Below are 20454 nucleotides of genomic sequence, written 5' to 3'. Positions count from 1 at the left end.
CAAACTTGAGTTTGCAGTTAATCGCGATTATTGCTATAATTATGCATTTGTTGGGCAAAAACAAGGTGCTTTAAATTTTTTTGTAAATTTAGTTTTTAGCTGCGCTAATATAGACTTCTATCGAATTTTACACACAAATATGACACCTTAAAGCGCAGCATTTTAGAACTTCATAAAACCGACTTATGCTATTTTTGCGTGTCGACAGAGCACATATAAAAATAAATGCGAGTGCATTGCATTTGCAGCGTTTGTCACAGCGAGCTTGCCCACTTGTCAAATGCACGCGTTTGTCCGTCCGGTCGGCGGTCGCGAAACGCGCCTTTCATGCGAAGTTTTCGCGCACTCGCTGCTAATGTGGTTGTAGTTGTTGCTTTAGTTTTTGCATACAACTCTTTTTGAGCTTTACTTTTTTTTGCACCCTATGCAGGTTGTAGGCTTGTTAGGCGGCTGCATTTCAATGTCAAGACCTAGGCTTTTCCCTTGGAGAGAGGGTGGCTCACAAAATTCACTAAAAACCGGCAGTTGTTGTTGCAAAAAAATATGTAAAAACAACGTGGGGTGTTTGATAACCCACAACATATTGGATTTTGCTTTTGTTGTTGTAGAAATTATGCAGGTGCGTTACTGTTAGACGAAGCAAGCAAAGGCAACGCAGCTGTACTTGCAGCGCTATGCACATTAGGGTTGTTAGAAATGTTTTGAAACCAGCGAATTAGAAATTCCAAGCTAAATTTTTAATTAAACGCTTAAAGTAGTAAATTAATGAGTTAAATATGAAGGTTTATCTATAGCATATAAAAGAGATGGCGTTGCCAACTCCCTGAAAATGGTACATAACAAAAACACATAGATATATCAAATCGAGGGAACTTGAGAAATATATTGAAAGGCATTTCTAAAAAAACAGCGCAAATAGTGTTGCCACCTGGTTGATAATTAAAATTATTGCATAAAATACCAATATGTGGTTACCTAATCAGCTAAGCTTTATCGAATCGAATCTTTATGATTTGTAGCTGGGAAGTATTGAAAAGAGTTGCTAGCGATTTGTAAATAAAAATTAATATTAGTGAGTCAATAAAGAATGTTTGAGAAATGGAAGGTATAAGAATATATGCATACATATATGTAGGTATAAGAAAACTATACTCAAATACGCTTCATTAAAAAAAAAATGAAATAAATAGCGTTGCCACCCTTTTAAAGCGAAATTACCACAACTAACACTGAAGTATTTGTAATAAACAGAAAGTGTTTTCAGTATAAATTCATGGAATCGAAAGCGTGTAGCTTTAAAGTTAGGATAATTAAAATTTTTTAACAGAGTTGCCAAGTGAACTGAAAGTCCAAGTCTAAAAATGTCTAATATAAGAACAAGTCAAAAGTCTCGAAATGTATTTTCGAAACATTTGCAAGAATTTCTACCTTAAAACAAAAAATAAAAAAAAAACATAAGCAGTGTTGCCAACTTATTAAGAAATGTATCTTATTGTATTAACCAATAAAACATCTCTTTGTAAAAAATTTCACAAAATTCGTACCAGAAAGAGGGCAGCTGAAAATAATAGCACAAAGCATCGAAAGGCCATAAACGTGGTTGCCAGCTGTTAGTGCTAATAAAAAATATTTTTCAATTCCACAATTTTATTATGATAAATCAACGAGTGAAATATAAATTTATTAAAAAATATGTCAACTTTTTTTACCGTTATCTGTGGGTCTGTGAGACTTTCAACCCTTTCAACCCTTTCTGCCCTTTTTTTTACTTTTTACAATCACCCTAATATAGTATAGCTGCATTTTAATAGCACAACTCCTTAACATTCCCAAACAATTAGTCCTTAACCCACACCTGCCTACGCGACCACCTGCTCACTTCACGACTGTCAACACTCTTCACCCTCGACGCGGCCGCATTTGCTTGCATTTCCAAGTACAATTTGACCAATGTTGCATTTTCAATGCATTTCGCACCTAATTTTTCTTCAACACTACAAGTTGCAATTTGCTCGTACATAAGCTTTATGTGTGGGTACATATGTATGTACATATACGCGCGTGTGTGTGTGTGGCATAGCTGTGTTGGCAGTGCGGCAGATAATAACGGCTTTTTGGCACACAATTTCTGAATTATTAGTGCGCGGCCGTAAACAAACAAGCTCGCACGGACTGCACTTGCATTTCACACACAGACACACACAAAAGCACATGTGTGTTTCCACATACATACATATTCACACTTCTGCATTTGATGCATTTGTTTGCGCATGTGTGCGTTTTTGCAAAGCACTTTCGTTGTGAAAATGCGAATCTCTTACATTTAGTTCGTGTTTTTTTTTGTTCTTAGAACAACAACAACCACTAAACTGACTGTTTGCTGGACTAGTTCTGCATATAAGTAACTTGGTGGCGTTATTTGCTCAAGTGCCAACATTGACTGACAAGTCTCTAGGCGCGCAATGTGTACAACAATAAAATGCAACAACAAAAACAATACGCTTGCATGCTTTTAAATGCAATTGAAAAGCGGCAATTCTTGAATGAATGACACGTGCTTGGATATTATTACTTGCGCTACTCTATAATTAATAGCATTTGGGTCCTAGTGGAAAATGTGGAGATATGGGTTTTAATGTTTTTTTTTTTGGTTTTTAATTAATTAACAGGTACAATTATTATGATTTGGCAATTGAATTTTAATTTTTGTGTATATTTATTTAATTATTTTTTTTTTATTTATGAAAAACTCGATACCATTTTTGTGACCAAAGTGTATAACTATAAATACTTTTGAATTGCGGAGAGAAATTTTTACAACAAAAATAACATAATTGGAAGATTAACAAATATATAAATTTTAAAGCGTACTATATGTACTATATGTATACATTTTTTTTGATTAAATATTTATAGGCCTTCATTTAATTAAATAACGATAAATTAACGTTCAAATATTTTTAGAAATTATTTTAATTGATTCTCCGCCTCCTAGAATTTTTAAAGTCATAAAATCGATTTTTTTAAAATAGGTGGAAGCATCGAATGCAGGAGTGCAGGACTTTAATCCGCTAAACCCAACCTACTCCCATCTTATGTCTCTCCTACGGGAAAACTGGATAAAGTATTACTTCATGAAAAGCTGCTTCGCTGATAGCTTTCCATTTTACAGAAATCTCATACATAAATATAGTCAAGTTTTCCACAGTGAGACCACCTCCGAGGGCATTGATACAGTACGTGTTCAGAGTCTGCTATACACTCTGTACACGTCGGACAATATGGACTGAGGTCATGACGATATTTGTGTAGGTAGCTCCAATTTAGATAAAGCATTATGAATTTTATTTGCCTTACATGTCGTATGCTCCTTGAATTTGAGTCTTGAGTCCACACCAAGATGCTTTCACTGTACGCTCCTATTGCGAGCGATATATTTTCTTCAATTTTTCTGGAGTTTATGAGCAAGACTCATGGTAACAAATCATCGGCGTAAACCATTTTTGCAGTCATTACATTTGAGAGATCATTCAGATGTTTAGCCACTGCCATCACTATGAAGTCATCCGCATATGTGACTGTTTTGACATTTTTTGGTTCAGGCATTCTTACCACTCTGTCGTTCATCGGTTTTCATAGTAGTGCGCATAAAACTAAGCCTTGCAGTACTCGAAGACCTTCAGCAAAAAATTGTGAAATCAATGCCGGTCGGCATATAACGATAATTAAGTTTCTAAAACTCTATCTAAAATCTCAAATCGGACACTTTTTATGCATATACCCGCAATGTCCTAGACACCTTCTCAAAGACCACTTCGCATGCCACAATATTTACTAGTTGTCAATGGCTTACTGACAGACATTGAGTGACTTCCTAGAGCAAAACAAAATATAAACTCGCCACGACAGTGCTCGTGATGGAAATGTGCCAAAATTGCATGCACCGCTAAAATGTCAGCGTATTGCAAACACCATCCTCTAGCCTAACGCTCCCCCCTCAATCATTCTCTAACTGCCGTTGCAACGCATGCTAAGCACGTGAGTGTGCCACAAGTCCATTACTTTCAACTATCGCGTTGCAAGTGCAATATTTTTGTGACTGCCCTTTTGTCACACACACACAAAAGCCTGTTTAGTTGTTAGTTGTGCATTCGTTTAAGTTCGTGTGTGCGCACTGTCGCTATTGCTAATTGCCGAGTTGCACAATTGTGCACTTCCGTCGGAGCATACATTTCACCGGGCGGCGTTTGTGCCCTCCGTTCCCCCACACCTCACTTTCGACACTTTTTACCGACATTTCGGTGGCTTGCATTGCATTTTGATACGGTCAAGTGCATTCTTCATGGTGGCGCCTGCTTAGCATAGGTGCTGAGGGTTTTTGTTTTGTGTGTGCGTCGATTCACCAGCGCCGAATGCATTTCGTGGTTATGGACCCTTAAAACTTTCGAATGCACTTGTTATGCGCATTTCTAGCGATTTTGCAGGTCTTCACCTGTTGCTTTTACACAGTTCTTTTGTTATTGTTGTTGTAATATTTTGGTCTTATGTTTTTTCTCAGTTATCTCAGTTTTATTCAGACTGGTAGTTCTAAATTTGTAGTATCTTAAATTCATCGAAGAAAGCTTCCAAAGCAAACATTTTCGATCAATATAACCTCTCAAAAGCCCTTCAGTGCTCCGACTTTTCTCAAAGATTTGCTTTGATAACCATACCTTCAGTTTTCGCTGAGTATAATATTGTAGAACTAGCTTAGGAGGAAAAAAGGTGTGATATGACTTTTTGGTAGACGTGAATATTTAAGATATGCTATCTCTTTCAGCAATGGTTTTTATAGTTTCGCACCCCTAACATTTGAAGTAATTTTAAGGTAATTTTTAGTTGTAATGTAAATCCAAATCGCTTTCGACTGCTCGTAGATTATTTAAGAGTTACACTTTATTTACTGTCTTTTTTACCTAATTTCTCCAATTTTCTTACGTCTGCGAAAGCTCAATTTCAAAAAGCTGTCGAATTCAATAATTTTAGCTTTTTTAGAGCTTTCTTCGCTTATTTGAAATAAAAAAAGTATGTATTTACCAATGTGGCATTTTAAAATGAAAAATTATGGAAATGGAACTAATTTTAGGGAATTTATTAATGCAAATTTCAGTTGTGTAGACAGAGGAACCAATGCTTGTACGCCTTAGGCTATACGCGCCCACATTTAATTATCTACATGTTGCAAGAGAGTTTTTCGCTTACTGTGTCAGCTACACATGCGAGGTGCCGAAGTCAGCTGTGTTGTAATCTTAGAGAAAATGTCTGTTAACTTGGCAAGTGGTAATGCAGAGATGTTTGGTGATACTCTGTAACAAACATTAGATTGTATATATTTCTGGCCTAATAATGAAAATAGGAATATTTATCAACGAAAATGTTTTTTTTTTGTTTTTTTTTTTCGTTGGATTTGGCTCGTCTTGGAAGACCCACACGGTCGATTGCTGTTTTGTTTCGGGCTCATACGCATAGATCCATGATTCGTCACCTGTGACGATCTTATAAACGTCTTTTTCCACACGAGCCTTTTTTTGAGCGATTGTCAAATTGTGCGGGATCCAACGAGAACAAACCTTTTTTACGGCCAGGTGTTCATGCAATATCGAATGTATGCTGGTGGGAGAAATGCATAGGCATGCCTCTATCTGAAGGTATGTTACATGACGGTCTTGCATTATCAGTTCACGTACGGCATCGATGTTTTCTGGCACAACGGCTGTTTTTGGACGACCTTCACGGAATTTGTCTTTGAGCGAGCGTCGGCCACGATTGAATTCGTTGTACCAGTTTTTCACAGTGCTATAGGATGGTGCTTCATAGCCATACACAGATTTTAGTTCATCGATGCACTCTTGTCGTGATAATCCACGTCGAAAGTTGTGAAAAATGATCGCACGAAAATGTTCACGAGTTAATTCCATTTTTCTCCCGAGATGAATTTTTTAATTCCCTGTAAATAAAACAATTCACGATTAATTGACAAAACGTTCTGAGTGATGTTATGCTAAAAAATGTCAAACTTTCCAATGGAAATGTCAGATTGCACCTGGCAACACTTGGTGTTGCCTAGTCCAGAAATATATATAGCAGCCTATGTATAAATGGCTGTTATAAGTGTAAGAGTCATAAAAAATTTGTATATAAAGAAAGGTTATAAATGCGGCCCGATTATGGTTGAAAATTTGGCAAAAACTCATGAAGAATCATTTCAAGTTTATTAACGTGGCTCAAAAACCAAGAGTTGTCGGCCCATAATTCCGGCCTCTTTTTACGAAAAGCTTCGCGCAAACGACGCATAACACTCAAATAATATTTCTTGTTGACAGTTTGGCTAGTCGGAAGGTAATCGGAGTGCACCACACCTCGATAATCGAAGAAACTGTCAACATAATCTTGATTTTTTAACTGCTTTGACGTGTTTTTTCGATTTGGGCTTACCTTTGCCACGATACTCGGCCGATTGATCGTTTGTTTCCGGGTTATAAGCTTAGATCCAAGACTTATTGCCAGTAATAATATCTTCCATTACATACTGGTAGACGCTGTTTTTCGAAAAAAATTAGTAATTTTGGAATCAATCATTCACATTTCTTAGGCCCAAAATGGTTTTCACTGTTGCTTCAGATATTCCAACAATGCCAGTAAGATCTTTAACTGTTAATCGCCAATATCCCAGCGCCAATTCCTTTATTTTATTGATGTGTTGATCATCAGTTTATGTTGATGGCCCTCCTGAACGTGGTTCGTCGTCAAAGCGTTCTTGAGCCTCTTTGTTTAATTTTTATCAATAAAAAACACTTGCTCGCGATAAACAGTAGTATGCTTACAGTAGTATGCCTGAACTCATGGGAAATCTACTTGCCATAGGTATTATTTTGAAGAAATATTTGGTCTTGGTTGCATAAACGTAGCTTATTGTAGCTTATAAGAGCAAATATTGTATTGCTTACTATCTGAAACATTTCTTTGATCAAAAATAACTTCAGTTTCTCCAATTCGATTAACTTCTTGATATGATGTCCCAATGAATTAAACATTTTAGGTGAACTTCTTTTTGTAGTATACATGAACATAAGTGATATCTATAATTCTTTAATATTTCTTCTCTTCAAAAGTATAAATTTCTACTCAAAATTTAACAAAAAAAAAAACTTAAAAAAAGCGGCGCTTCAAAGCTGGCAAAAGCCGCTGTATCTGTAATGTAACTGCGACGTGAATGATCGCCGCAATCAGCTTAAAGGATCCGCTGAGGATCCATCACAAAAGTTAAAGATAAATTTAATGAATTTTAATTGCCAGATGAGAGTAATTTGTAAAAAACTGCAAGTAGTTGTAATTAATCTGGGTGTATTTAAATATCACTTTGCCCATAGCGCCCATGAGCACCAGCAAATGGACATTACATACACAACATAAACATATGTACATATGTATATACAAAAGCAGGTAAATTTATAACGGCAAACATTACGGCGATCTTCAAACACTCGCCAAAAGTCAGCGAAAACACCTTCAGCTGGCTTTACGAACGCAGTGCCGAGCACTTGCAATGCAGGAGACAAATTAGCAACGACCCCCCGAAGCAAAGTGTCCACAAGAAGCACACAGACAGACATGGCGAAGATGGATGAGTAGGGCTGCGTGAGAGGTGGCGTGTAAGCAGCCGTAAGTGCAACTAAATGCCACACGCAACGCATGATGAAGATGGCGGAGCGCCGAAGGACGGAGTGGAGGGGACAACGCGGTCGTCATAACTGCTGCTTTTGCGTCATTAACGCAGCGGCGGAGAGACAAGCGGCAACAGCGCAATAATGATGGCAATCAAAAGCGGAGTGAGGTTGAAGAAAGCGCTTGCAAGTGCTGAAGAAGCGCTGGGTCGAGCAGAGGAAGTGCCGGTGCCAGGCGGTAGTGTGAAACAAGGATGCCAACGCATTTATATAAATACGCACACACTCATACGTACATGTAAGCACATAAAATACTAAGTGGCGTCATATTTTGAAATGCAACAGCGGTGCAATACAACAACAATAACCAAATGGATGTCATAATAACAACAGAATCGCATGTATGTATGTACATATGTATATTACACCCATGTTTAATGATCAGCGATACTGCCTAGAAGATTACACTTGTCTGTATGTACGACTATAAGAAGTCGCTTCAAAACAAAAACATTAACTCAATAAAAATCAAACAATAACAACACATAATTCACAGTTTTCACAACGCCAACAATCTGGTTTGTCATAAAATCCGTCTTGTTGTTGCTGTTTGTGTTTTATAACCAAGCCACCACCAGTCTAAACACATACAAACACACACATAAGTACGGAAATATTTCATTCGCTAGGCAATTCGGCTGCTCTGGGGTGGACGCAGCTCATCAATAATCATCACAAGGATCGCTGTCAGCCAGTCGCTCAATGCTCTCTTCCGTTACTCCGCCCTCTTACTCGCCGCGTTGCCATATACTGACCTTCCATCATTCACCACTATTCCACTCGTTGCCACTTGGGGTGATCGTCGTTGCCGACACTGCCGGCGCTGCTCGCTGCATCTTATGTGGCGCTGCCTCTGCGACCCGTTAATTGTTTTTCTCAGCACTGTATGCGTCTTGGTTGTGGCAACTGCGGCTGCAAACAGCATTCGGGCCGCTGTATTAACTCTTTACTCACATGTTTCTTAACATTTTTTTTTAGTATTATTTATTTTTTGGAAAAGTCTGATGCTCGTCAACATCCGCCAACTTCGTCGCCAACCACTTCGTTGCAACAACAAATACAAATGTTGAGCTAATTAAAATTGCTTCAACTGTTATTTTTGTTGTTTTCGTTCTTTATGTTGTTGTTGTTGTTGCTGCGTGTGCTCGTTGCCGGTTTGATAGCGCATTCTAATGCGATTTTAATAATACACGCCTGTGAGGTACAAAAACAACGGCAAAATACGAATATGATTGTGTAATCAACGTTGTGGCTTAAGATGCTGTAGCATAGATTACTCGTGCTGTAAAGGGTGGTCCATATAAATTTTATGTTTTTAGATGAATATGATTGTTGATAATAGAAAGTATTGGGTAGTCGAAAAAGTCTTTTCGTATTTCGTCAATAGATGTCTTTACAGTTATATATTTGCAGTGCTACAATCGCATTGTGTCATATCATAGTATAGTGTTGGAAAGATGAGATTTTAAGCTTCATTTAACCAAAAAAATTTACTTCGGGGTTGAAAAAAAGTTACAGCTGTTCAAAAATGAGAGAAAAAAAATGAAAAAGTACGCTATATTTTGAAATTTTTGTATAAAAAGGGAAGAATGTCTCTAAGGGGAAAATAGTAAAAAATGGTATATATTTGTTTACTTATTTATTAATATGCCATAAATATAAAAAAAAAAAAATAAATTGAAGTTTGATTAGAAATACGAAAAGACTTTTTCGACTACCATTATGTTTGCAATTTCGAATGTTAAGACTTTTACTAAGCAAGAGACAACGTTTCCGAAGCTCAAGTAGCCAGAATGCTGCTAAAATAAACTTTATTTCGATTATTTAATTTTTATTATTTTCATTTTATAACTTTATCAAACGTCAATAACGAATTTTTTGGTTGTTTTTTCTGTTGAAAGATTTTCCAATATTATCTGGGAAAAAATAAAATGCCTCGTAGTGTAGTTGTTTGATTGAGGCGAATGACTACGAATCTCGTGATTGCTCACACACAACACACATTGCAGGATGCATAAAAATTCATTTACTTTTAAAAACATTTTGACACTGGCATATTCCAATGATGCCTTGGCCGTTCTGCAACAATCCAGTCAACTTATTCGAAATGAACCGGATTTGGTATTCACGTGCTGCCCAAAACTATTTTTGAATATTTTATAACACTGTAACATTTAGAAAAACAAGAGTTTGAAATGTGTTTCGGTGAATTTTCTAGTGAGAACGAATCTTTATTTTCTTAGAGATATCAAAACCCCGGCAAAAAATGTATACTGAGCGTAAATGAATTGCCGACAGAAGTGCTTTTATTATTATTATTTTTTTTTTTTTAATATAGTGTTTTATTGAGAAATTTGGTGTAGTAATCACAAAGACTTATTGAAATGTTGACTTATTGCCCCAACCTGCTGAAACTATGATCGATGTTAAAAATCTTTAAAATTCTGAAATTTTCGGCCAAAAAACATAGCTGCTGGACTTTGCTATCCATTCGAACGAGGGTAAGCTCAGCACACTTTGTTCCACCCTGTAAGAAGTGGTGAAAAATATAAGCAATTTATTCTTATTTAGTAAAGAGCTGTGTAGCGAAACGAAATCTTTGTTCCTATCTCACAAATAAATACTTTGCAGAATGATTCCAATTTTTTTCGATTTTCTAGAATAAGAACTAAAGTGCTTACATTCAGCATCGCTAAATTGTAGTTTCGTGTTCTCTCATAGACGAAAGATTCGGGGTTTCTTCTTCTAACTGAAAAGAAAGACAATTTATATAGTTGAGCGAAGATATTGCAGTCTTCGATTCAGCATTTTCTACATGATATGCTTAATTAGATTCAAACATACTATTGTGGGTAAAAAATAGTAAGACTTTCTAATTTAAATTTTGCGCGAAAACTTATTAGTCAAAATATTTTTTTTTTGTTGAAATGACTGCCAGGGAAATCTGTGCCAAATGTCACATGAAAGTAATCATTAGTGTTTAGTATAAGCTTGTCTTTCAGAAGTACATAAAGTGCATTCGGCGACTTTTTCGATGAGTGAAAATATGCAACAAAAAAATTTCATTCATATCATTTCATAATTTTGTGCGCGGTAACAAATTTTTGGTGCAGAAATATTCAGATTGGAATTTGGCGCGAGCAAGTGTTTTTGATTGGTACAAATTATTCAAAGAGACTCGAGAACGCGTTGACGACGAATCACATCCAGGACGGCCATCAACATCAGCTCAGTACGTCAATAAAATAAAGGAATTGGTGCTTGAGAATCGACGATTAACAGTTAGAGATCCTACTGTCATCTTTGGAATATCGCAAGGATCAGTGAAAACCACTTTGAAAGAACATTTGGACCTTAGAAAGCACGATTGGTTGCAAAAGCACTTAATTTTTTCGAAGAACAGCGTCGTGTTAAAGTCTATGAAACAATGCTTTACGACTACCAGGATATCAAGTACACGAATACTGGTGATGAGTCTTGGATCTTTGCTTACGACCCGGAAACAGACGATCAATCGGCCGAATATCGTGGTAAAAGTGAGCCGAACCAGAAAAAAACACGTCAAAGTAGGTCAAAAATCAAGGTTATATGGGCAGTTTTCTTCGATTATCGAGGTTCCTTCGAATTCCTTCCGACCGGCTAAACTGTCAGCAAGGAATAATAAAAGTATTTCAGTATTATCTGTCGTTTGAGAGAAGCTATTCGTAAAAAGAGGCCATAATTATGCTAATCTAATTCAGTTATACCGAATTGGTGTTCGATTCGCCACTCGCTAAGTCGTAGCGAAACCAAGTCAACTAATTTTTCAATGTTTTTTTTAATATAGACGTTAGCTAGCTTAAGTTGAATACTGGTTAGAAATCTAGGGATTGGGGTTTATAGGCTTTGCAGAAGCAGTCTCCAAAAATCATAAGCTGTATACATTGATCAGTATTTATTAAAAAAAGTCTGTTCTTTCTTTAAAACAAAAATGTTTCTATGAATCCAAGAACTGACAGACCACAGCGGCAATCAAATCTATTGAAATATATGAAACGTGTTCTACGCATGCGTGTCATTCTACACAATATATTCACAATTTCTGAGAAATGCAAAGTTGCGCATGCGCAATGCGCACAATTAAAATGAAAATCATAATTTAGAAGTGCAGTAAGAAGAATCACACGAGCAATCTGCAAGTGGGCCGCCCATTTTTAACGCCTCACAAAGCAGGGACATTGTAAATGTGAGAGTACATATATTTCTATGCACACATTTGCTGATTTACTTGACTGGATTTCAGCGCAATCAGTCAACAACAAAAACTGCAACAAACAGCGAAATGCATTTATTGTTGCTTTGCGCCATTTTTGGCATTCTCTTGCAATTTTTAGTGCAACAAGGCTATAAATATTTATACTCAGGCGTATGCACACCATATGTAAATGTGCGTGTGTGTGTGTAGTCTTATTATTGAAAGCATCAATTGTTGCTGCGTATAAATATTTATGAAAATTATCAAAGCGCAAAATGAGAAATAGAAAACAAGTACACACCAGCTATGAGCACAGCGAAGATGACGAGGAAATCTCCGCGAAAAACAGCAGACAAGCTGCGGCAGGTGCGCCGGCGCGGAAGCAAAAATATGGAGCAATAGAAAATCATCGCTTGAACGCCTGTAAATACAGCGAGTATAAATTGGTTTTTATTGCGAATTTTGTTTGTTGTTATTGCTAGTCATGTTGCATGCCTAGCTGTTTGTTTGTCGGTTGCTGGTTGTTGCTTGCTGGCTGCGGTGCGGTTCGCATGCGCCAAACCAATTAACAGCTACTTAAAGATTGCGCGCTGTCCGCAAATGCTGAAAGGCGAAAAACGCTTAGCGCAAAAACGCATACACGCACACATGCACATATGCACGCGCATATGAGGCGAAAAAGCCAACAGATAAAACGCAAAAAATATCAAATGGCAAAAAAGCATTGCGAAAATGTGCCGAAAAGCCAAGCGCCTTGCGCAGCAGCCCAACTTTGCGAGCAAACAACAACAAATATGCAATGGAAATGAGGCGAAAAAATATGGTTGCAGGCATGCGCATGCACTTGCTGGCGAAAAATTAAATCACTTACACATAATGTATGCATTAAATTGCAAATTTACAAGTGCGCCGTGAAGCAGCGCGTTCAACTTACTTACAAACATATGTATGTACATATATATAACTGTTCATAGTAGACGCAACGGTGTTTGTGTTGCAAGCTGACAAGCTGCGCATAATGAAAATAGACGCAAAAGTCGTGTTAATTTTTGCGATTCCCCACGCGTTTGGTGCGTGTGACGTGCGCGCGCTGAAGCTATTGCGCCTGCGCTTGCACTCTCTATACGCCTTTATTTGATTATGTTGATTGGCAGTGCGTTGTTGCGCATATGAGATAAGCAAAACGAAAGACAAGAAACAAGTCGGTGCGACATAGTGTGGGGTTTACAGTTTTTCTTGTTGAATAAAAATGTTGTGAGGAATTTCCACACTTTTTTTTCACATAAAGCTACTCAACGAGACTCATCGTTTGCTTAAAACCGGTATTTATATATATATATGTAAGCATCTCATTTCGTCTAAACTAACTGAATTAATTTATGTATACGAAAAGTTCGAAACTCCATAGCAGTCTTTACTACAATAGATATAGAGCAATATGTGAGCTGCTTTCAATATACCAAAAATTCTCTTGATAGCACCGGTTGCATTGTGACAAGCTTGCTTTTATTCACTATTATATATGTATTTGGGTACCCTCCATTTGAAACATGCTCCAGAGCTAGCTGCAACTAGCCGACGACTTTCCTAATCGTATTCCGCATCCCGAACGGTGACTAAAATGTCAGAAGTTGTTTGATCTCTTAATTTTTTCATCGACCACACCGATATGAGACCAAGATTAAAGCGTGATATGCTCATTCGATATAGCCATGCCCGTCTCTCCATCTACATATATACACCCTCCGTTTTCGAGATATCGACATAAAGTTTCGCACACGTTCGTTTCTCACCAACGAGCTGCTCATTTGTCGAAACCATCGATATTGGAGCACTATAGCTTATAGCTGCCATACCTATCGATCGATAAAAGTCAAGTCCTTATATGGAAAACTTTTTTATTTGAAAAGATATCGTCACGAAATTTGGCATAGCTTATAACCCAAGGCATTGTTATAATCTCTGAAGAAGTTGTTCAGATCGGACCACTATAGCATATAGCTGTCATGTAAACAGCCCGATCAAGTTCAAGTTCCTATATAGAAAACTTTTTTCTTTGGCAAGATATAGTCAAGAAATTTGGCACAGAGTATTATCTCAGGTATTGCTATAATCTACGAAAATATTCTTCAGATCGGAAAACTATAGCATATAGCTGTCATGTAAACTGACCGATGAAATTCAAGTAAATGTCTTGTTATACTCTTTTACGCTATAAAAAATACACCTATGAAGGATGTTATAGCTTCGGCGCAGTCGTGTTCAACATTTTTTCTGGTTCCTTTAATGATTTATAACCAAAAAGCGGATGGAGGTACCTTTCAAGGAGATATCCACCAAAAATCGAATTTTTCAAATAAAATAAAAATCTATGCGTAAACATTTATGTATATCACTTATATAGACCCATTATTCGCAAAAATAAATCGACTGCACTATTTTCGGTTTCACTTTCATTTTACTCCATATTTCACAGCTTACAGGAAACTGCTAGATTTCACTACCTCTAACATGCAACCCACCATCGGTCGTCAGCAAACAATTATTTAGTGTAAAAAACAGCGAAAATGCGAAACACTTTCGGGCTTTCAGCCACCAAAATTATGAATGAAAGCGCACGGGACAAATAAAACAATGCAATAGGTGCTTAATCAAGTGTCGGAAATATATAAAAGCGTTGGTTTCGGTTACAAATTGTGTATTTGTTTCAAAGTGAATACGTACATATATACAAATATGTGTAAGTGCCAAAGTGCCGCCGAGTTTATGTGTATAAAACGCATAAATAGAAAATGCTCAGAATTGGTATGACAAGTGCAGAGGTAAAAATGTGGTCAGTCTTCACAACAACAACAAGCACAGCTACAACTACATGCAACCACAAAGGTTTTGCCTTCATCAAAGTCAATACAAAATATCAGGTATTTCGACCGCAGCTTCCACTCCGGCATATGTAGTGGAGCTCATTGCTTTAATTGCTTGCCATTTCCTGGTTTCCCCGTTTGATGTAGACCTCTGCAGGTTGTCTCTGCTAATAAATATATATTATATATAGTCGAGTCGAGTAGTGTATTGTTTGTAGACGCTTGGCTTTTCACCGTTGATCTTGATGAGCCTTGTGGCGCTTAAGCCTCTCTTTCATTCATTCAGCATTTCTTTACTCACTTCTTTCCTTTCTTTTTGCTTTGCGTATAAACAAATGACGGATTAATCTTTTTATTACAAACGTCAATGGCGGCAATGACAACATGAATAAATGCTCGTATCTCGAATAAGGTTGTTGTGATTTGCTGTACCTCTTGCCGGTAGCGATCGGCTCGGCGGCGGTGATCACTTTGACGCTGTGGTTTCTTGGGTTTCTTGGCGGCAATTATTCTTCTTGCGTCAAAAAATGAGATTTTATTGCTTTTTTTGTTTGGGTGTCTCTACCTGTTTGTCGTTTTATGATTTTTTTATCATTTATTTTTGTTGTAATAAGTTTCAATTGTAATTAAATATGGCGGTTTTCTCAGTTCATCATCAAAATCAATAAAAATAGTTGCGTGGAATTTTAAGCTTAATCAAAGGCTTCGAAGAGCCACATCAGAACCACAACTCTTCAAAGTTTAATAGATGTCATAAAAATGCGTTTCTTCGAATATGAAATTGTACTCTTGGAGACGAATGTTTGGAAAGCTTAGAAAATATTCTATTATATAATAAAATATATGCTGGTTTTACATGCGTTCTTTTGCTTCCTTTCTTCGTCCTTTGACTACTTCCAAAATCATCACCGAATGGTTTATAGGTTGGTCCCCTTGGTATCAAATGAAATGTCTGTTATTATTTCTTAAGTTCACTTCAGATGATCAAAACTACTGTTTTATGAATTTCTCATCGTAACCTAACCTACAATCAGTCACGTTAAGTACCGCAAACTTACGGTATAACAGCGATGAGGCGCATTTGTGTGTTAGTTTGATCTCAAAAAAGTACAATCACCGTACTTAGAGTGCGAATCGTGCCAATCATCCTGAAGAGACTACGCTGGCATCCTTGCGTTTCTAACAGATCCGTAAAACAAGCCACCACTCCTCATTTTACGCTTCGGTTGGTACAACCTTTGATGAATAAATCATATTAGAAAATCAAATTCTTGAAATTTGTCTGAAAATTCTTCGACTCTGCTAAAACTATGAACAATTATGAAGATCACTTGGCCATTGCTGATTAACTGACCATGCATCACGATCAGTGTCCAATATAAATGATATTCCTTCGAACGATATTTTATTTTTTGTCTTATTATTGCGGCTCTGGAAGGCGAAAACTGAAAGACTGTTTCTTTTGCCTTCCGAAGTAGTTCTAAGTTTTCTGTTACCAAAATAAGTATTCAAGGAAGAATAAGATTCTTAAGCAACATTACCATACTGAAAATATTGGTTTTATCTGTTTATGTATATATACATTTTTTTATATTTATAAACCAAATTGATAACCCAGAAACAGCAGCTATCAGTCTTCTCTTGTCACATCTGACTCCAACTTCACAGCGTCATATCGTCAATCCACAAAAATCTATAAAAATCAAAATCATAACAATTTACTCCATCAAACTTATCAAAAAAACTCTTCTGCTATCAGTGGTATTACAATTAAAGCTTATTAAACACATACACACATACATTTCACATATTTTCTTGATTTATTCTACAATTTTGCTTTCTCTTGCAGGCCTTAAATGGATTTCTAATGATTCTGACATGCGAAGGCGAGGTTTTCTTTGCCACGCACAGCATCGAGAGCTATTTGGGTTTTCATCAGGTGAGTGAACACAACAACAAAGGTACACACAGTTACCTGAGCATGAAATAAATCGACATTTTTGACAAGAAAAAACTTGAAATTAAAAAAAATATAAACAAATACTGTAAAACAATAACCAAACCGCTGGTCACTTTTAACATCCACAAGTGAAAGATTTCAATATTTTCTCTCAAATCGATTAAGTAGATATCTGGTACTTCTTTCTTATTGATTTGATTGACTTGTTTTTTTATTTCCATTATTATTACTATTTCATTTTTAATTTTTTTTTTAATTTTTTTTTTTTAATTTTATTTTTTATATTTTTTTTTTGTATTGTGGCATTTTCGTGAATGAAACCCATGGCGTGTTGCAACAACCTGACATTACTTCGCACGCACTTGTAACGCAGCTACCTCATGTCCGTCCATATAATTAACATTTTTCCTCTTTTCAAATTCTTTAATTGCTGGTGATTATCAAATGCGCTACCGTCTTTGATTTGTGGTTAATTTCACTTTGAATGCCAACAATTTCGGTTTGTTGTTTTTGGTGCTTCTCTGTTTTTGAATGGAAACGCGATAAGAATTTGTTTTTATTCATGAATTTGTGTCTATAATAAATATATGTATCGATACCACTACTTAAAAAACGAAAAAATATATGTTTATATATTTGTGTTTGTATATATGTATGTATGCGTACTCATTAATCTTCCAACACGTGTTGAGGAAGTCATTTCGCTTGCGGCTTTTGAATGTTTGAATGGAATATTAGGTTAGATTCGATTTAAAAGACAAATCACAGTTTTCTAAATTTGAGCTACAAAATCTTACACACATTTTCATCGATAGATAATATAGCCTTAATTCCGTAAATGGCTTTTGCAAGTCACTTAGTTGTTCGTATAGTTCAAGCATGGAAAATATTTTATGAAATGCGTTGACTAAGCTATTAGTCTTACAGCTATTTTTGCTTAAGCTTTACTGCTTCAATATATAATCTGAAAATGATCTTGTACTTCTTTGCAATATTAGAGAGTGGACTCTCTAAAAGCTTAATATGATTTTCATAGAACCTCAGACACATTTTTTTGCTACACGTAAAATAAAGAGTGAGAGAGAGAGAAATAGCTGGAGCAAATTTTCATAAAAAAACTGTTCGATTGTTATAAATAATTTATTTTTTCGGGAAGAGCAATAAAGAGAATTTTTTGGATAACTAAAAAAATATTTTGATTAAATATACAAATAATAATATATATTTTCACAAAAAAGTTTAAAAACAATTTCAAAATAAAATATTCTAAAAAACTAAAAAAAAAATATGGATAATTATAAAAAAAGAAAAAAAAAATCAAATTTACAAATATGTTTTGAAAAAACAAAATTTAAAATTTTTTTTTTAACAAAGTTTCAGTTTTTAAACAAAGCTTAAAAAAATTCTTAAACTTTTTTTCAAAACATATTTAAAAATTTGAATTTTTTCTTTTTTTATAATTACACATATTTTATTTAGTTTTTTAGAATATTTTATTTTGAAATTGTTTTGAAACTTATATACTATATATATATAATTTTTTTATTTTTTAGAATATTTTCTTTCGAAATTTTTTTGAAATTTGTTTAAAACATGTTTGAGAACTTGTTAAAAAAAATTCTTAAAAAATTAAAAGTATATTTCAAAAATTTTTTCCAATATTTGATTTCTTTCTGCAACACTGGATTTTAATTTTTTATATTGTGATTGCTCTCCGATACATATAATTCATATACATATGTATGTATGTACAATAACAAAAAAACTGAAAATCATGCGTTCAGCTGCAGCATTTGCAGACGAAGTTTTAATTTTTAATTGAGATGCCAAAATGGGCGGAGCATGTGTCGATTTACACATTTACAACTAAATTAAAAATTGTGCAAACTCTCAACCAAACTGAGGAGCGAGCATGTGCGCAGCGTTTGTTGTTGTATACGCAGGCACAATACAAATATTGTTTTAACAATTGAATTGCAACGAGATTTTGTTGTCAGAAAGTGGCAGTGCGGGCAGCTTAGTAAATGTGTTGCAACCCAAATCATGTAGCAGCATTTTTGGTTTTTGTTTTTACACATTTTTTTACAGCTCTTTTGCCGCAACAGTTAAACAAACAAGCAGATAAATGCATTTGCAATAAAAAAAAGTACAACAGAAGAAATCACAGCAACCACAGAGTGTGGCAAAAGTGCTGAGCTTGCTCATACTAGCGGCTCCTCGCAACAACGCTGAGGCAAAGCACTTGTGTTCCTATATTTGTATGTAAGAATATGGATTTTTGCCCCCACTTTCATATATCTATATGTGGCATTAGCGCCGAACAAACAAACACAGCCCACCTGCCATAAGCTGCTCCCGCCAAGAACAACAGCGCCAGGCACATGCGCAACGCCGCCAAGCCTCCATTTGCACAGCTTACAAGTCGAACGGCAGCAAGTGACTGCATTTGGCGGAATTCCCTTCACACACATGCGTACAGCACTATTACCACATACAATTCAATTTGATTCTGCCGTTCGATTCAATTTGATCGCTGCTAGCAACAGGAATCCGCAAATGCGTTCGTTTTAACGCCATTCAAAGGCAATAATAACAAACAAGCAAATACTCATGCAAGCAAACACACAGACGAACATATCTATCTACTATATATGCCAGCACACTCTTGAGTATAACCGCTGAGCCAGCAATCGATTGCATCTGCCCGGTGTTGTGTTGTTCTGTTATTGCTTTCGCATTTCGCATTTCTCGTTTCCTTATTGTGCTCTTGTTTTTGTTATTCTCGCTGCACAATGCGATTGCGCAATCCACCCGCTGATCTGATTTTTATTTATAGTCGTTCGATCGGGTTGGTGCTGTCGATCTGTCTGACCATGTCTGATTGTTGTTGTTTTGGTTTCAGGCAGCAGCTATTTACAAAAACAAGTCAAGACGGTGTTGCGTTGCCAAACCGCACATTGTTTCATAAGTCAATTCGGCGGTGTGAGTGCACATTTTCGGATCTTCCATTGACTCTTCGTAGGCAACCAAACTTCTTTCCGACAATGGACTGAGTGCAGCTCATTCAATATTGCTACGACTCTGCGCAAACAAGCTCAGTGTTTAAGAGGACTTTTAGGGAATTCAATAATGGTTTCACCTGAAAATTTACGCCTATTGATCAGGTCCTCCGAAAAGGTCTTGAGAACTGAAATCATTGAAAAAGCTCATGAAATATGGAATAAGTGATAATAGATAAAGTTCATAAAAAATGGCCAAAAGCTGAAAATCCATGAAGTAACTTATGTAAATACAAGTATATCGCTATATCTTGTACTGAATCATAACTAATCCCTGATCCATTTTCAAAAGAATGGTGTAAACTTGGAATGAACTCGACTAAAATAAGCAGCTTTTTTCAATGTGTACATATACTTGTGAAGAGAGCCAAATGTTTTTTATACGAGTAGTCTATTCTTCGTCAGTTATTTATGAGCAATATTCCACTGTATGATGAGCGTCTTCAAGCATAGCATGACTTATATAAAAAACTTAGCTAAACGAGAATGGCTCACTGTGTGTCTTTATTGAAAAACATGATTCCTTAGCAAAGTCGCTAAGAGAGGTTGGCTTAAGTAACCTAAAACTCATGTA

General features: G+C 36.0%; 1 protein-coding gene across 6 annotated transcripts in view; it reads left to right on the top strand.

The window, feature by feature from the left end:
* LOC105230895 (neuronal PAS domain-containing protein 2) overlaps positions 1-20454 on the top strand; it is a 109788-nt gene that overhangs the window by 79995 nt on the left and 9339 nt on the right. For all 6 annotated transcript variants that reach the window (XM_029552279.2, XM_029552278.2, XM_029552272.2 and 3 more), the window contains exon 5: positions 16711-16800. In XM_029552279.2, the coding sequence (XP_029408139.2) occupies positions 16711-16800 (90 nt within the window). The remainder of the gene's footprint in view (positions 1-16710; positions 16801-20454) is intronic.

The sequence above is a fragment of the Bactrocera dorsalis genome, chromosome 2 (genome assembly GCF_023373825.1).
Source record: "Bactrocera dorsalis isolate Fly_Bdor chromosome 2, ASM2337382v1, whole genome shotgun sequence".
Lineage (NCBI taxonomy): Eukaryota > Metazoa > Arthropoda > Insecta > Diptera > Tephritidae > Bactrocera > Bactrocera dorsalis.
The sequence above is the reverse complement of the archived record's forward strand: the minus strand, read 5'-3'. Positions and strand labels throughout refer to the sequence as shown.